We start from the raw sequence: 17,131 nt of genomic DNA, 5'->3' as shown, positions 1-17,131 counted from the left end.
TATATATATATATATATATATTTATATATATGTATAGTATTTTTTATTTAATATTAAAATCTATAGAGAAAATAAAAAAATTTTAAATATAAAAAATGGATTATAAATAAATCCTTGAAAAAAAGTTTAATTTATATTCTTAAGAAATTTACATAATGGTTTGTATTGTCTAATGGGTATAAATATAGTATGAATAAATATTTATACAACAATAATATAATTTTTTTTATTTTTATTTATTGATGCCCATTTATATATAATTATAATATTATATTGATTATACAGTCTAAATTAATATAAAAAGAAAAGATAAAGTACCTACAAAAATTATATTTGTTTATGTATATTTTAACAAAAAGAATTTTAACTTCATTTGTGAGATATGCCACATTAAAATTTTTATAATAATAATATATATATATATATATATATATATATATATATATAGTTGGAAGAGTAAATTTTAAAAGAACATTACTTTTGATTAATGATGGCAGACATTTTCTAAAAATAGAATGCTTTTACCTGTTCACATAATATTTATATTTTCAACTACATATATATATATAATATATAATTTATAATATAATATCGTGTTTATTATATTTCTTCAATATATTTTATTTATAATGATAAGTATATATATTTTATTGAATGGGAAATATAAATACTTTCCTAACATTTATATAAAATGTATTATACTATTTAAAAATAAAATAAATATATATATATATATATATATATATTTTATTTTTATTTTATTACAAAAAAAAAAAAAAAAAAAGTAATGAGCATATATGTGTATATTTACATATGTAAATATTATATACATTTGAGATACTTTTTATTTAATGGTTTAAGAAAAAAATTTTGTTTATGCAATATTACTATTATGAGCATATTATATTTAATTAAAATTTTAATATATATAATAATATATATTTTTATTTTCTGAAAAATTAAATCATTTTTATTTTTCCATTATGTAACATCTCGTAATTATAGACAAAATTTAAATTAAAAAAAAAAAAAAAGAAAAAAAAAAAAAAAAATGAACTAATGTCGTATTGATATGTATTTTAATGTTATGTGTATGTATAATAATTAATATGCATTGAGAATGATTAAAACATATATAATATAAAAAGACATGATCATAATATATATATATATTATCAATACGTTTAACATACATATCTTGAGTAAAAAAATAAATAATATAAGATAAGATAAAATTAAGTAAAATGGATGATAATAATAATTTTATAGGTTATTAAAAATACATATTAATTTCCTTGTTTTCTCATTTATGCTATTTTTTTTTTATATTTTAAAATATCCTCATATATGTGTACATAATATATTGAATATAAGAGAGAAAAAAAAAAAAAAAAAAAAAAAAAAAAAAAAAAAAAACATTTATATATGAGAGTAATATAAATATAAATAAATAAATATATACATATATATATATATATATATATATGATATGTTGCATATAATTTTTTAAAAATATATAAATTAGAAAGATAGATATAAATATATTTATATATATATATATATATTATCCATTTTAAACATTTAATAAAATTAAAAATAAAAGAATATAGGATAATTGAAAAGATGATTTCGAAAGGTAATAAAAATGATATATTAAATAATAATGAAGAAAACAGGAATATTTCTTTTTTGAACCCCTATGAAAATTCCAAGATTTCTAAAGATAATTCTGCAGAAGAAATAGCAGAAAAATACTTAAGGAATAAAGTAAGTTATAAAACTATAAATAAAAATAACTATAATATAAATATAAATAATGATTATTATGATAATAAAAATATAAGTGAATGTAATAATTATGTATCTAATGATAATACACCATATTATTTAAATAATAAAAATGAGAATGTTAATTTAAATTATGTTGGAGCACAAAATTTTGAAAAGAAAAATGATTATATGTATACAAATTTATTTTTAAATACAAGTAAAATAACTAAACTAATTAATTCTTGTAATACTTCTATGAACCCTAATGAGACGAATAAATTGTACAAATCCAAAGAAGAGGAAGGATATAATAATTATATAAAAAATCAGGAAAAAAATAATGTCGTAAATACGATTGATGATTTATTAAATAAATATACAAACAATACTAGTATTAGAAAAAATGATGAAAAGTTAGGGTATTTTAAATATAGCATGACCAAACCGTATATGTTAGATGCAAAAAAGGAGATAACAAATAAATTACGGTTTGACGATACCTCTGAAAGGGGCCGATCAAAATATATTATGAATGATAATATACAATATAAAGATAATAATGGCATCACCATAAACAACACCACCAACAACAACAATAATAATAATATTAGTAATAATAATAATAATAATAATAATAACAATATTATTAGTAATATTAGTAATTATAATAGTAGAAGTAATTCGGGCAAACGCAACTTGTATGAACCACAGAGTCATAGTAAAAAAAAAAATTTAATCCAGCGAAATAAAGATTATGTTCATTATTTGAGCAAACGAAATAGTATTTTAAAAAATGAAATGCTAGTAAAGAAAGATTTAAAAAAGAAAAAAATGAGCGTTTCTTCATATGCGGAGAATTCTTTTATGAAGAATAAAATTAAAGAAGATAAATATAAAAGAAATAACTTTTTTTTTTATGATACATATTCTAAGAATGAAGATGGAAAATATAAGGAAGTAGATTTAATTAACAACATGACTATATTTAATAAGAAAAAGGAGACAATTTGTGAACATAAACCAACTTTTCATTATAATGAAAACAATAACCCTGTTATTAATAATATGAATATTTTTGAAAAAGATTATGATAAAATTATAAACAATTCCATTATTTATAAATGTAATAAGGGATGTGAACATTCAAGAAATTCAAATGATAATAGTTTATTTGATATGAGTTTTTTAAAATCTACTTATTCAGATTCTAGTAAAATTATTGATTCCCCTTTAAGTTATGAGCAAGACAATATGAGCATTTTCAATATAAGTAATAACAAAAATAAAAATGATGAATCTGTTATAAATGTTTATGATAGTTCCAATTTACATTCAAAAAGTACTGATAATGTAATAATATATTACAAAGATTCAAATAATAAAAAGATGGTAGATGTTATAAATGTATCTAATGAATGTACCTTAGAATCCAAAAATAAAACATCAGACATATATTCAAATATATATAATTATGATAACAAGAGTAAGACACAAAACGGAGATAATAATGTATATATAAATAGGCAAATGTCTTCAGCATTATTTAATACGAATACAGATGATAGTAAAAAAGGGGACTATCTAAATAATACAAATAAAATAATTAGTAGTGGTCTCAATAATGATGGTAATAATATTCGAAATAATACTTATAATTTAAAATATAATATAAATTATAATAATATTAATAATGATATAAACGAAACCTACAACAACAATATTATAAATAAGAAGGAGGGATACACTAATTATTTAAATGTACGCAGTAATTATAGTACAAATAATATTAATAAAGAGTATGTGGAAAAAAATTACAAAGAAAATGAAAATTTATCTGAGGATATGAACAATAATAATATATGGAATGATGGAAAAATATGTATAAAGAATAGGAATAATAATATGAACCGATATTTTGAATGTAAAAAAAATGAAGATATAATAAAAGACATGAGCAGCAACAGCAAAAATAATGATAATAATAATGATAATAATAATCATAATATTTATAATCACAATAATAATAACATTTATAATCACAATAATAATAATAATAATATTAGTATTGATAAAAATAAAGAAACCAAATTATTTCCCTTATATTTTTCTGATAACAGACTAAATATTATATATAATGATAGGGCGGAAAAAAATTACATAATGAATAGTAATAATAATTTCTTTTCAAGCGAAAAGAAAAAAACAAGAAGTAATCTAAATAATGGTGATAACAAAATAAATTGTTATAATAATAATTATAATTATAAAAATCAAAATGTAGATGAAGAGCAAGAAAGAAAAAAACATTTGTACAACATGAATACTAGTAGTCATATAAGACGTGGGTGTTTAAATATAGATAAACAACATATGAACGAATTAAATAATATAAACAATTATGAAGATTATTATAAATATATAAAAGAATTTGTAAATTATATACCTATAACTATAAAAAATATAAATATTTTATTAGCTCTATCTTTATACTTTTTAAATTTTAACATAAATAATAATTGTACAGAAAATGAAATATCAGATAGTTTATTAACAAAAATATTAAATAAGTTTTTATATTGTCTTAATTTAAAAACATGTTTGCTTAAAGAAAATAAAATAAATTATAGTGCAGATAAATATTATTATATACAAATAAAAGAAAATGATACAAAAAATGAAGTATTGTGTGACGACAACAAGGAAGAAAAAAAAAAAAATGAACAACATATAGACATAAAATATAACAATCATGTAAAAGATAACAATCATGTAAAAGATAAAAATAATGTTGATGATAAAAATAATGTTGACGATAAAAATAATGTTGATGATAAAAATAATGTTGATGATAACAACCATGTTGATGATAACAACCATGTTGATGATAACAACAATCACCATTTTAATCATGAAAATGGGAATTCCTTAAGTAATAATAGTAGCAACTCTTTTGTTACCTTTTATAATAAACGAATAATAAAATATGAACATGATATGATAGCTAACAATTTGTTAGAACAAAATATTGATGATAGGGATAAAAGTCGTACAGCAAACAAATATGATGATAAAAAAGGTTTTTTTGTGTTTAATAAAAATATGCAAATAATAAGCTTAATAGATATATATAAAATAGTTTGGTGTTTATGTGTATTAAAAAAGAACGAAATTTTTATCGATCTTTTAAGGATATTATATAAAGAGATTGAATATATGGATGTAGATAAAGATTTAATTTTTTGTGTAATGTATCTTTTTGAATATTGTAATATAATAGAAATAAAAGAATGTGAAATAAATTTAAATAAAAATATGATTTTAAATATAACTAATGATAATAATGAAAATATGTGTATGTATTTACATTTATTATATATATGTTCATTATATAATGAACATATTTTATATAATAAATATCATAAACAAAATATTGAAAAAATTATTCTATGTTTTTATGATACTTTAGAATATTTAAATTTATATACATGTACTCATATATTATGTGTATTAGCTTATTTAAATATAAAAAATGATGAATATCCATATTTTTTTAATAAAATATTAAATGTATTTAGACATAACATAAAAAAATTAAATAAAAGTATATTATTAGTAAATGTATTATGGTCCTTATGTTTAATTGAAGTCCCTTGTTCAGAATTCTTAAAGGATATAAGTGGATATATTATAAATATTCTTCATTATATTCCGCTTAGTGAATTTATAACAATATCTTGTTGTTTCGGTTGTCAAAAAATTATATTAATAAATAAATATTGGAAAAATGTAAAAAAAACAAAAGAACCAAATATATTACATAAATATATTATGAACATTTCTCAAGACACCATAAATGATTATAGACAATATGAAAAGGATATAAATACTTTTTATACAGAAAAGAAATTATATCCATATTACTTTTATAGGAAACCTGTATGTCATTCTATCATTTTTAAAATATTAGCATATAACTTTTTACATTACGAACAAATAAATAAAAAAAAAAAACAACAACAACAAGAAGAAAAAGAACAAGAAAAAGAACAACAACAACAAGAAGAAAAAGAACAACAACAAGAAGAATCAAATTATAAAATAAATTATGATGATAATAAAAATCTAGTAAGTAGTTACAAAAAAGGAATGACTAACAGAAGTCTAAGTGTAGAAAATAGACATGAAAAAGAAAATTCAAAAAATAAAAAAGGTCCTCTTCAAAATTTTAGATTTAATAGCTCAAATGTGTATGGGAATATAAAAAATGCTTTAATAAAAAATTACAATCTTCAAAATAATGATGTGGTAAAAAATGATAATGATTTAACAACTTGTGAAAAAAAACAACATTTACCCTTCTCAACAACATGTGTAGATATTTATCATAATAATAATAATAAAAATGAGGAGCATAATAGAAATATAAACATAGATATTGATTGTAACCATACTTTTTCATATACACAAAATAATATTATAAATTCTTTTAAAAATGACTGGAAAAATAATATAAATAAAAAAAAAAATTTTAAGAAATTTAAAGAATATTATAATATATATGATAATAAAAATAATAATTATGATTTTCTTCTGAATTCATATGAACGTATCTTATTTACAAATCTAATAGAAGATTGTTGTAATAACATAAATAAATTAAACTCTATACATCTTATCGAACTTTTATATACTTTATCTATCCTACATATAGACAAATCAAAAATTGTTAAGGTCATAGAAAGAAATATGAACAAAAATATATTTTATGAACATTATGAAAAGTTTATAGACAAGATAAAAAAAAAAAAATTACAAAATATAAATAAAAATGTAAATATAAACGATATAAATATTAATGATTTAGATAAAAATTTCAACATGGACGATGAAATGAAAAACGAAAAAGATGATCTTATCATCTTAAATTATATATATAACAAATTTGTAAAAGAAAATCCACAATTTATTAATAAAAATGATTTAGATAATCATTTCCTTTTAATTGTGAATAATATTTATTTTTGTAAATATATTAATGATGATATTTTTTTAAATATTATTAAATTTAATAAAGATCTAACAGGAACCAAAACAAATATTAATCATACAACTACTACAAATCATGATAAAAATAATGACCATAATAATAAAAATAATGACCATAATAATAAAAATAATAACAATAATAATAAAAATAATGACCATAATAATAACAATAAAAATAATAGCACTTTTTTTAAATTAAAAAATATATTTTGTGGTGCTGCCTTTAAAGATAAGGAATGTGTTAAACAAGATATACATCATAATAATGAACTTACACAAAGTAATCAAAATCATTTAATTAATAAAATAAAGGATGATAAGCATCATTATTTTATATCTCAAAAAGAAGGTAGTGATAATATAAATAATCAATATAATCAGCAAATAAGAAATACAGATTATAATAACCATATACATATCTATGATAAAAGAGATAACAATGTTTATAATAATATATATAATATACACAATACACATAATGAACAATATGATAAAAGTAACATAAACATTTGTCAAGATAAACATATTAGTTTGTATAATAATAAAAATACACATACAAATTATTCCCAACAAGATGATTTCATGTCAAATGAAAAGAAGAAATTATATTATCAAGATGAAAAAAATATTTACAAAGATACATATAATAATATCCCTTCATCAAATAATTATAATGGATACTTAGGAGAACATAATCATGATATAACAAGTGACACAAATAATAGCCCTGAAATTTATAGTGATAATACTTCAACAAAATTATATAATCTTAAAAAAGATTTACAAAACACATTTAAGGCTTCTATTTCATATTACAATAATAAAAGTAAACATAACAATATAAATAATGATACAGATCATAAGGAAAATTTTCTTCCTTCAGAAATTTATAATAATATTGTTAAAAATAGAAATATTAAAAATATAATATCTAATTATAAAGAAAATCAAATAATAGACGAAACAAATTTAAGAAATAATAATTCTTATGAAGAAAAAAAAAAACAAAAACAAAAACAAAAACAAAATCAAAACAATGTAAAATATAACTATTATCATTTCAATTTTTATCAAATATTTATCTTATTATTACAAATTTCTATGATATCCTTATTTCTCTTTATTATTATATTTATATATACATCATTGAGATAATAGGAAATGATAAAATAGAAATAACTATACTGAGATAAAAAAAAATACACATAAACAAATATATATAAATATTTACAATCAAATATGGATACAAACAAAAATATGTACATATTGATATGTTTATATATATATATATATTTTTTTTTTATAATACATTCATCATATTTTAAAATAAGAATATTAAAATGATGATATTATTTTATCCGTTTCTTTTAAATCACGGCACATTTTTTTTTTTTTTTTTTTAAATATATATATATATATATATATAACATTGATTATTTTATATACATGTGGAAGGAATACAAAATATAATAATATAAAAAAAAAAATAAAAACAAATATAATATCAACATATATATTATACAAAGCGTAATATTTACATATATATAATATGTATATTTTATATTATTATATATAATTTATATATGTTCACTTTATATATACATATAATATTTTATATATATATATAATATATATGTACAATATTAAAGAGAGCGAGAAACAACTATTCATTCAGTTTTTATATGTATACATAATATAAAGAAAAAATAAAATAAAATATTTTGAAAAACATATATATATATATATATTATAATTTATATTTCAATAATTTTAAAAAGTTTTCATTGAAATAAAATTCTATATATATATCAAACTGTAAGTATATTTATATAATTATATATATATATATATATATATATAATATTATTATTATATTATTCTTTTTTTTGAGGAAAAAAAAGATGGGGCTTCCATCATTTTTTAGATAACTATAATAATAAAAAGCACATGAAATAAAAATTAAGATGAATATTTTTTTATATATAAAATAATAAATGTATCAATTAGTACATTATAAATATATTCACATATAATATGAATACATATGTATAAATATATATCTATATTTATACATATGTATTTTAAAATTTATATTTTTTTTTATATTTTTTATATTTTTTTTATTTTTTATTTTATTATTTTATTATTTTTTATTTTTATTTTTTTTTTTTTTTGGTAAATGTCAACTTGTAATATATCCAAGGTACTTTCAGGTACCTTCGTAGAATTTCAAGTGGTAATTTTGACACTTGATGAGAATCATTTTGCTAGTGAATTATGTGATAATAAATGTAAAGCATTAATAAAGATATGTAATAGATGTATGATATATTATATAATAAAAAATATTATTGAACAGAGATTAAAATATATTACTATCGTTGTTAATAGTAAATATTATGATGACATGGTTAATTATATTAATACAACTTTTCAAGATAATTATAAATATGATGATAAGAAAGGAAAACACATTTATTGTATAGACATCGAACCATATAATACAAACAACAATGAAGATATAGGTTCCATTCAATGTTTATTACAAATTAAAAATAAAATAAAAGTAAATATAAGAAAATGTATTATATATGTATATTATTATTTCTATGTATTTTGTTTTTAAAATGTATACATAAGCTACTCATTTTATGAGTCCCCCAAAATTAATTCTCACATGAATATATATATATATATATATATATGTATATATGTATGTATTTATTCATTTTTATATTTATATTTGTTTATTATTTTTTTTAGTCCGATTTTATTGTAGTCAATTGTGATATTCTCGGATTCGTGGATTTTCATTCCTTAGCTAGTAGGATGCTGAAAAATAAAATAAACAAAAAAATAAATAAATAAAAATTATACATATATATATATATATATATATATATATATATATATATATATATATATATATATTTATTTATTTATTTATTTATATATTTATTTATATTTGTGCTTCTCCAACACCGTGTCATAATTTTTTATATATTTATCACCTCCTCCAATATTTTTCTTTTCTTCATTTCTTATTATATTTTCCTTATTATACTGTAGATTTGTTTAGAGGGGAAAACGCTATATGCGCCATATTACTTTTAGAAAATAACCAACCAAGTAATGATAAAAAGAAGAAAGAGATAACAGACGAATATGTAAATTTAGAGAATAACGTATGGGTGTGTATTGACAAGAATAGTAAAGTTGTGAGTATTAAAGATTCTTTATCCATGAAAGAAAATGGAAAGATGAAAATTAGTAAAGTTAATTTATTATTTCATAAAAATTTTGTATTAAAAACGGACTTATTAGATAGTCATGTATACATTTTTAAGCATTACGTTTTAGAAATCATGGAACAAAAAAAAAACAAATTCTCAAGTATCAAGGTAAGGAACAAAAATAAAATAAAATAAAATAAAATAGAAAAATATATATATATATATGTGTAGATAGATATATACATATATTTATACATATATTTATATATATATATATATTATTTATTTTTTTTTTTAGTATGATTTGATTCCATACTTGGTAAAAATTCAAAACACATCCAAGGCTGCAGGTAGGAAAGCATAATAATTTATATCATCACCTGTATATGTCATACGCGTATGTTCTTATTTTATTTTTTCCTTTTTTTGTAGAATATTCCAAGGGGGAATTCAAGTACAACATGTACAATACATTAATTGAAAAATATGAAGGGGACGATGAAATTGAGGAAGGAAAAAGAGAAAATCTAATGTTGGACATCATAAATAATGTAATGAAAAATTAAAAATATATACATGTATATTATATATATATATATATATTTTATAACAAATGAAACGTATAACACTACATATTATATTTATTCATTTTATAGGAAAATGTAGAGAGTGTTGTTTGTTATATACAACCAAAAAACAATGGATTTTGCCAAAGAATTAATAGTATCCCAAATTTTTTTAAAGCGAACTTATTGGTAAGAAGCAAAAAAAAAAAAATAATAATAAAAAAAATAAAATAAAAATAAAATAAAAATAAAATAAAAATAAAATAAAAATAAAAGAAACATGTGCTGATGCTTAAAATATAAATAAATAAATAAAAATATATATATATATATATATATATATATATATATATATATATATATATGTGTATATTTATTTATTTCCTCATTTTATTTTTTTTTTATATTTCTTTCCTTCAGTTTTGTGTTAGTAGACAAGATCATTTGAAAAACATATTGCCTCCTTATTGTTTTTTTCTTCTAACGGAAAAAAACCAATCGGTATATTATATATAATAAAACAAGTGAAATTTTTTTTTTTTTTTTATCAAATATTGTCTTTAATAAAATATAAAATTTGTCATATTATATAATAAGCATACATTAATATGGCAATATATATATATATATATATATATTTTTTTTTTTTTTTTTTTTTTGCAGTTTAAGGATTGTATAATAAGTAGCCATTTTGATCATGAAGAAAATATCCTCTTAAAAAAATCAATTTTGGGTAACAGAATATATAAATGAACAAAATGATATAATGAACATACATACATACATAAATGCATATATATATATGTACATATGTTATATATTACATCTCCATTTTGTAGGTAAAAATGTTACGATAAAAAAAAATTCATCCATAAATAGAAGTATCCTAATGGATAATATAACAATACATGAAAAATGTGTGATTCAAAATTCAATTATTTGTGATAATGTAGTTATAGAAGAAAACTGCAAGGTAAATATTATATAAAATTACACGTATGTATGTATGTAGATATATTAAATATATATATTCTCTTAAGAATGTAATGGAGCCATTCATTATATATTATTTTTTTTTTTTTAAGTCTTCCTATTATAATACGTTATACGTATTATATATATATATATATATATTATTATATTTATCTTTCAATTATATAATTATATATGTTACATATTATATATATTTATTTTATTTTGTATAGCTCATTGATTGTATTATTAAGGAAAACAGTGTTATTCAAAAGAATAGTGTGCACGAAAAGGAAACATTACCATTATTTATTTCTTAATTTTTTAATATATCTTAACATTTTACATATAATATATATGTATTTTTTTATTATAAATTTTTTTTTTTTTTTTTTTTAAAAACCGTTCTCATAAAGAATAAAAATATTATAGGTATATAAAAATATATTTATATATATTATTATTAAATATATTTTAAATCTTTATATATAATATATAATATATATTATATATGTAGAGAAATTTTCATTATTTTATCATTATAATTTTTTAATATATATATATATTTATTTGTTTATTGTATTATTTTTATTTACTTATTTTATTTTATTTCATTTTATTTTTTTTTTTTTTTATATTTTTTTCTATTTCCCTCCATTATTATTTAATTCTTGATGTTTTAAAATTAATATACTTAGGTTTCTTCTCATAATATATAAACTTTGAATATATACATATATATAATATATTATATATATATTTTTTAAGCACAAACATTTTGAATATAGTCCTCATAATATATGAAAAATAAGAATAAATAATTTTTAATATATATTATAATATATATATATATATATATATATTTTTATTAATATATATATATATCCCAAAGTAATATAAAATTAGGATGTTTTTTTAAAAAATTATATGATGGAGTAAAGGCAAATAAAAATAATATTCTTCAATTCAAGTTTAAAAAATATAATGTATATATATATATATATTATATAATGATGATATTTATAAAGATGTTACGTACATATAATAATAAATATATTAAAAAAATAATATAATATATTATATATAATAATTATTTAAAAATATATACAGAACTATATTTTTAACATGAAGGTTTTAAAAAAAAGTAGTTTGGAATAATATGATAGTAAATATATGAAAGAAAATAATATACTTTTTTTTATTTACCACTTTAAATACGTCATATATATATATATATATAATTATATATATAAATATACAAATTTTGTAATTATATATTGAATAACAAATTATGTCATTTTAAAATTTATACAAAATAATATTATTCCTTTTAAAAGTGTATTTATAAAAGAATTAAATACATACAATTATATTTTAATATATGAAGTGAATATTATATATTTATATTTTTCTATTTATTATTTTTTTTCTCATGGTTACATATATATATATATATATATATATATAAATAAATAAATAAATATAAATATATATATATATATATATATATATATAAACGAACCAATGAAGAGCGCCATTTATATTAAATTGTATTATTAATACAAAAAAAACACAATATTAGAAAGTTTTTTTTATTAAACCATAAGTATTCATTTTTTATAATTTCCTTTTATTTGAGTGTTTGTATATTTTTTTCTTTTTAATATTTCATTTATAATATTAAGATGGTAAAAAAGAAAGATACTGATGAAAATATATCAGATGAACATAGTAGGAGGTCTGAGCATAAAAAGGAAGATGTAGAAAGGTTAGAATTTAACACAGACAAAAAATCAGATATGAAAAATATTTTAATATAAACCTTATTATATAAATATATACGCACATATATATATATATATATATATATATATCATATTATATATTTATATACATGTATAATTTTTTTTTATTTTTTATTTTTATTTTGTATATATATTTTTGTTTTCATTCCCTTTCATCTTATCATACCTTATAGGCACCCAAAAGAAAAAAGAAGCTTGTCCAATTCTAGCCAAGCGAAAAGAAGTTCGTCTAATTGTTATTCTAAAGAAAAACATATAGAAAGAAAAGTAAGAAGGGGAAGAAACTCACATAGTAATAATTCGTATGAAACGTCATCCGAGGAACATAATGATAAATCTAGCTCAGATGAGCATAGAAGAAGGAGGAGAGATAGAAACAGAGACAGAGAAAGAGACAGAGATAGAGAAAGAGATCGAGATAGAGAAAGAGATCGAGATAGAGAAAGAGATCGAGATAGAGAAAGAGATCGAGATAGAGATCGTGATAGAGATCGTGATAGAGAAAGAAGAAGTATAAGGGAAGAACGTTCAGGAAGAGATGACAAATATGACAGGAGAAAAAAAAGAAGACACAGTAATTTAAACCGCAATTTGACATCATCTCATGAAAGGTCAAGATCAAGAGAACGAAGAAGAAGAAGGATACAAGCAGATTGTATTAAAAAGGCAGGAGGATTTAAACGGTTAGCTGATATGGAGGGTCATGAAACGACAAATGTTTTTTGGGATGGTTTTCAATGGGTAGCTAAAACAAATCAAACAAATCCACATCATTTAGATCCAGCTATAATGAATTCAACAAGAAAATTGAGAAGATTATATTTTGGAAATTTACCTCTTCATTTAGGATTGAGTGAAAATGCTTTTCAAGAAATTGTATGGAATGAAATGAAAAAAAGAAAATATTGTAATGACGAAAATATAAATCCTGTTTTATATGTATGGTTTGCTAAAGACAAAGGAAATTATGGTTTTGTTGAATTCGCTACGGTAGAAGAAACAGAAAGAGCTTTAACGATGGATGGTATGATATGCAAAGGAGTGGCTTTAAAGGTGTCACGACCTAATGATTATTCAACGAATACGGTTAAACAAAATCAAAATATGTTATTACAAAATATAAACAAAATTAATAATAATAATAATAATAATAATAATAATAGTAATAATAATAATAATAATATGATTAATAATGTAATTAATAATACGATAAATAATATGCACAATTATAATAATAATCCTTATAACAAACCACCTCCGCCACCTCCGGGGGCACCGCCACAAAGTTTGTATATGCAAAATAATTTACATTCCTCTTTAAAAAATATGGATAATATACACACAAAATACTTAAGAGTTATTGAAATTGTTTCACTTGAATCTATTAACCATGAAGAATATTCAACTATTCTTGAAGATATTAAAGAAGGGTTTCATAGCCAAGGATTAATTATTAATGCTATTTTAATTAATCAAAAATATGTACAAAACACTCCTTTTAATATTGGAGATGTTATTATCGAATTCGAAAGTGAAGACTCTGTTGATAAAAGCATTCAAAATATGTCTAGTAGAAAATATGAAGGGAAATTTATAAAAATGGACAAATGTGATCAACATACATTTGATACATACGTAAAACCAATCATTCGTGATTTATATGATAATCAATGAATTATTTCTATTTTATTCAAAAAAAAAAAAAAAAAAAAAATATATATATATATATATATATCATGACGACCTTGGGAGACATGTCCAGTGAATAAAATGTAATAATTTAAAAAAAATCGATATAAAAAAGGAAAAAATATATATGTATTTTTATTTTATTATGCTTATTATATATATGTTCTTACACACACGAATATATATATGTATATTATATTATATTATAATATATATTATATTATATTATATTATATTATTTTTTATTTTCAGTCATAAATAACTGTTATCTAATTAATGAACATAAATTTTAAACATCCCTTTTTGTTTTATTGTAACGCTTTGACCTTAAAAGATGTAAGTTGTGCATTCACACACATATATATATATATATTTATATATATTTATTTATTTATTTTTATTTTAAGCGAAAGGAATATTTAAATTTCAATGACATATCTAATATCTACATTCATATTTTGTTACACTTTATAGAAAACATGATCACTAAATATATCTTTAAAAAGAAAGAAATTTTTTTTGATCGATTTTTATTTTTTATCCTTATTACGCATTTATATTTTTGCGTCTTTTGAATATTACATTATATTTTTTTTTTTTTTATTTGTTAAATTATAAAATTTATAATTACATAAATATATTGAGCATATTATATATGTTATATTATATATCATATAAACTTTTTAGTTTTTAAAAAATATATATTTTTTTTTTTATCGTAAATGTAAAAAAGATAAGAAGACAGATACAAACATGTCATTTTTCTTATGTGGAGTTTGTTTTTATATCATGACAAGACGATTAATATACAGAATAAAGAAATTAATATATGATGAAAACATTATTATCTTTTCTTTTTATTGTTTATTATTTATTTGTTAATATTTTAGTATTATTATTATTATTATTATTATTATATTTTTTACCCTATAATTTTAAAATATTACAACAAAGGAAAACAGACTGAAATTTATTTGTATAAATATATATATATATATATAGAGCGCTTGTGTAAATATTTCTTCGAGTAATATACATACACGTTTGAATTATGAACGAGAATAAAAAAGGTACCTTAGTAGAAAAAGAGAATGAAGAAAAATCACTTACTATAAATAAAAATATATTATTCAAAGAATTTAATAATAATTATGATTTAAAAGATACTTTTGTAAATATAGTTACAGACTATAGTTTAGAAAGTGAAAAAGAGAAAAGTAACATCTCTTTATTTAATGTATTCAAAAAAAAATTTAAAGAAGAAAAATATTATAGTAGATTTTTATTACTTTTTAAAATTCCAAATAATATAGAAGAAAAAAAATTTATTAATAAAAATTTAATAGATATAATAAACGAAAAATACCAAATAATAAAAGGAATTTGTTTATTTGTAAATGTATATTCAATAATGTTTTTAGAATGTATCGACACAAAAAGTATATTTTTTTTTCTAAAACATTTAACTACTATGAAATATATATCTCATATTAACGTCTTATATTTCAGCGAATTAAATAAGCAATATATAAATGAGGAATTTTATTTTTATGAATATAAAAAGGACGATTCAAAGGGTGCTATTTCTAATGAATGTAATTGTGTTGATGAGGTATAATGGATCAAAAAGTAAAACAATTGAATATGTTATATATATATATAATATATACATTTACATATTTCTTCATTTCAAAGGTATGGGAACTATATTTAAATATACTTAATTTGTCTAGCTTTATAAAAAATAACAAAGATAGACAAAATATTTTTGAAAAAAATGAATATATAAAAAAAAGTTTTTCTTTACTTCAAAATTTTTATACTGAAAATGCAAAACGATATATTTGGAATATACATGGTTCTAAACAAAAAAAAAAAAAAAAAAAAAAAAAATACATCTATATATATATATATATATATATATAAATTAATATATATTTTTCTTATAACCATTTAAAATCTTTTTCTTCTTGTAGAATTTCTGTCTTTTTTTGTTGATGATTTCAAATTATCTGTGGATGATTTTTCGGACGACTTTTTAGATTTTTAA

General features: G+C 18.4%; 4 protein-coding genes across 4 annotated transcripts; all 4 read left to right on the top strand.

Annotated features, from left to right (window-relative positions):
* Window positions 1–1,623: 1,623 nt before the first annotated feature.
* PF3D7_1326500 (conserved Plasmodium protein, unknown function) lies at window positions 1,624–7,971 on the top strand (the record flags this gene model as incomplete). Its single annotated transcript, XM_002808989.1, has 1 exon — window positions 1,624–7,971. One exon carries the CDS (start codon window positions 1,624–1,626, stop codon window positions 7,969–7,971), a length of 6,348 nt encoding a protein of 2,115 aa, XP_002809035.1.
* A 1,024-nt stretch (window positions 7,972–8,995) lies between these two features.
* Window positions 8,996–11,907, top strand: PF3D7_1326400 (translation initiation factor eIF-2B subunit gamma, putative; the record flags this gene model as incomplete). The annotated part of the gene is made up of 10 exons (XM_002808988.1): window positions 8,996–9,382; window positions 9,580–9,640; window positions 9,886–10,217; window positions 10,348–10,399; window positions 10,482–10,600; window positions 10,706–10,804; window positions 11,036–11,116; window positions 11,279–11,348; window positions 11,455–11,588; window positions 11,821–11,907. 10 exons carry the CDS (start codon window positions 8,996–8,998, stop codon window positions 11,905–11,907), a joined length of 1,422 nt encoding a protein of 473 aa, XP_002809034.1.
* Window positions 11,908–13,272: 1,365 nt separating this feature from the next.
* Window positions 13,273–15,066, top strand: PF3D7_1326300 (RNA-binding protein, putative; the record flags this gene model as incomplete). The annotated part of the gene is made up of 2 exons (XM_001349965.1): window positions 13,273–13,355; window positions 13,566–15,066. 2 exons carry the CDS (start codon window positions 13,273–13,275, stop codon window positions 15,064–15,066), a joined length of 1,584 nt encoding a protein of 527 aa, XP_001350001.1.
* Window positions 15,067–16,132: 1,066 nt separating this feature from the next.
* Window positions 16,133–17,131, top strand: PF3D7_1326200 (conserved Plasmodium protein, unknown function; the record flags this gene model as incomplete). Its single annotated transcript, XM_001349964.1, has 3 exons — window positions 16,133–16,693; window positions 16,777–16,939; window positions 17,058–17,131. The coding sequence occupies 3 exons, from the start codon at window positions 16,133–16,135 to the stop codon at window positions 17,129–17,131; spliced, it is 798 nt and encodes a 265-aa protein (XP_001350000.1).

This window comes from Plasmodium falciparum (genome assembly GCF_000002765.6).
Source record: "Plasmodium falciparum 3D7 genome assembly, chromosome: 13".
Classification (NCBI taxonomy): Eukaryota; Apicomplexa; class Aconoidasida; order Haemosporida; family Plasmodiidae; genus Plasmodium; species Plasmodium falciparum.
This window is presented reverse-complemented; position numbering and strand designations above follow the sequence as displayed.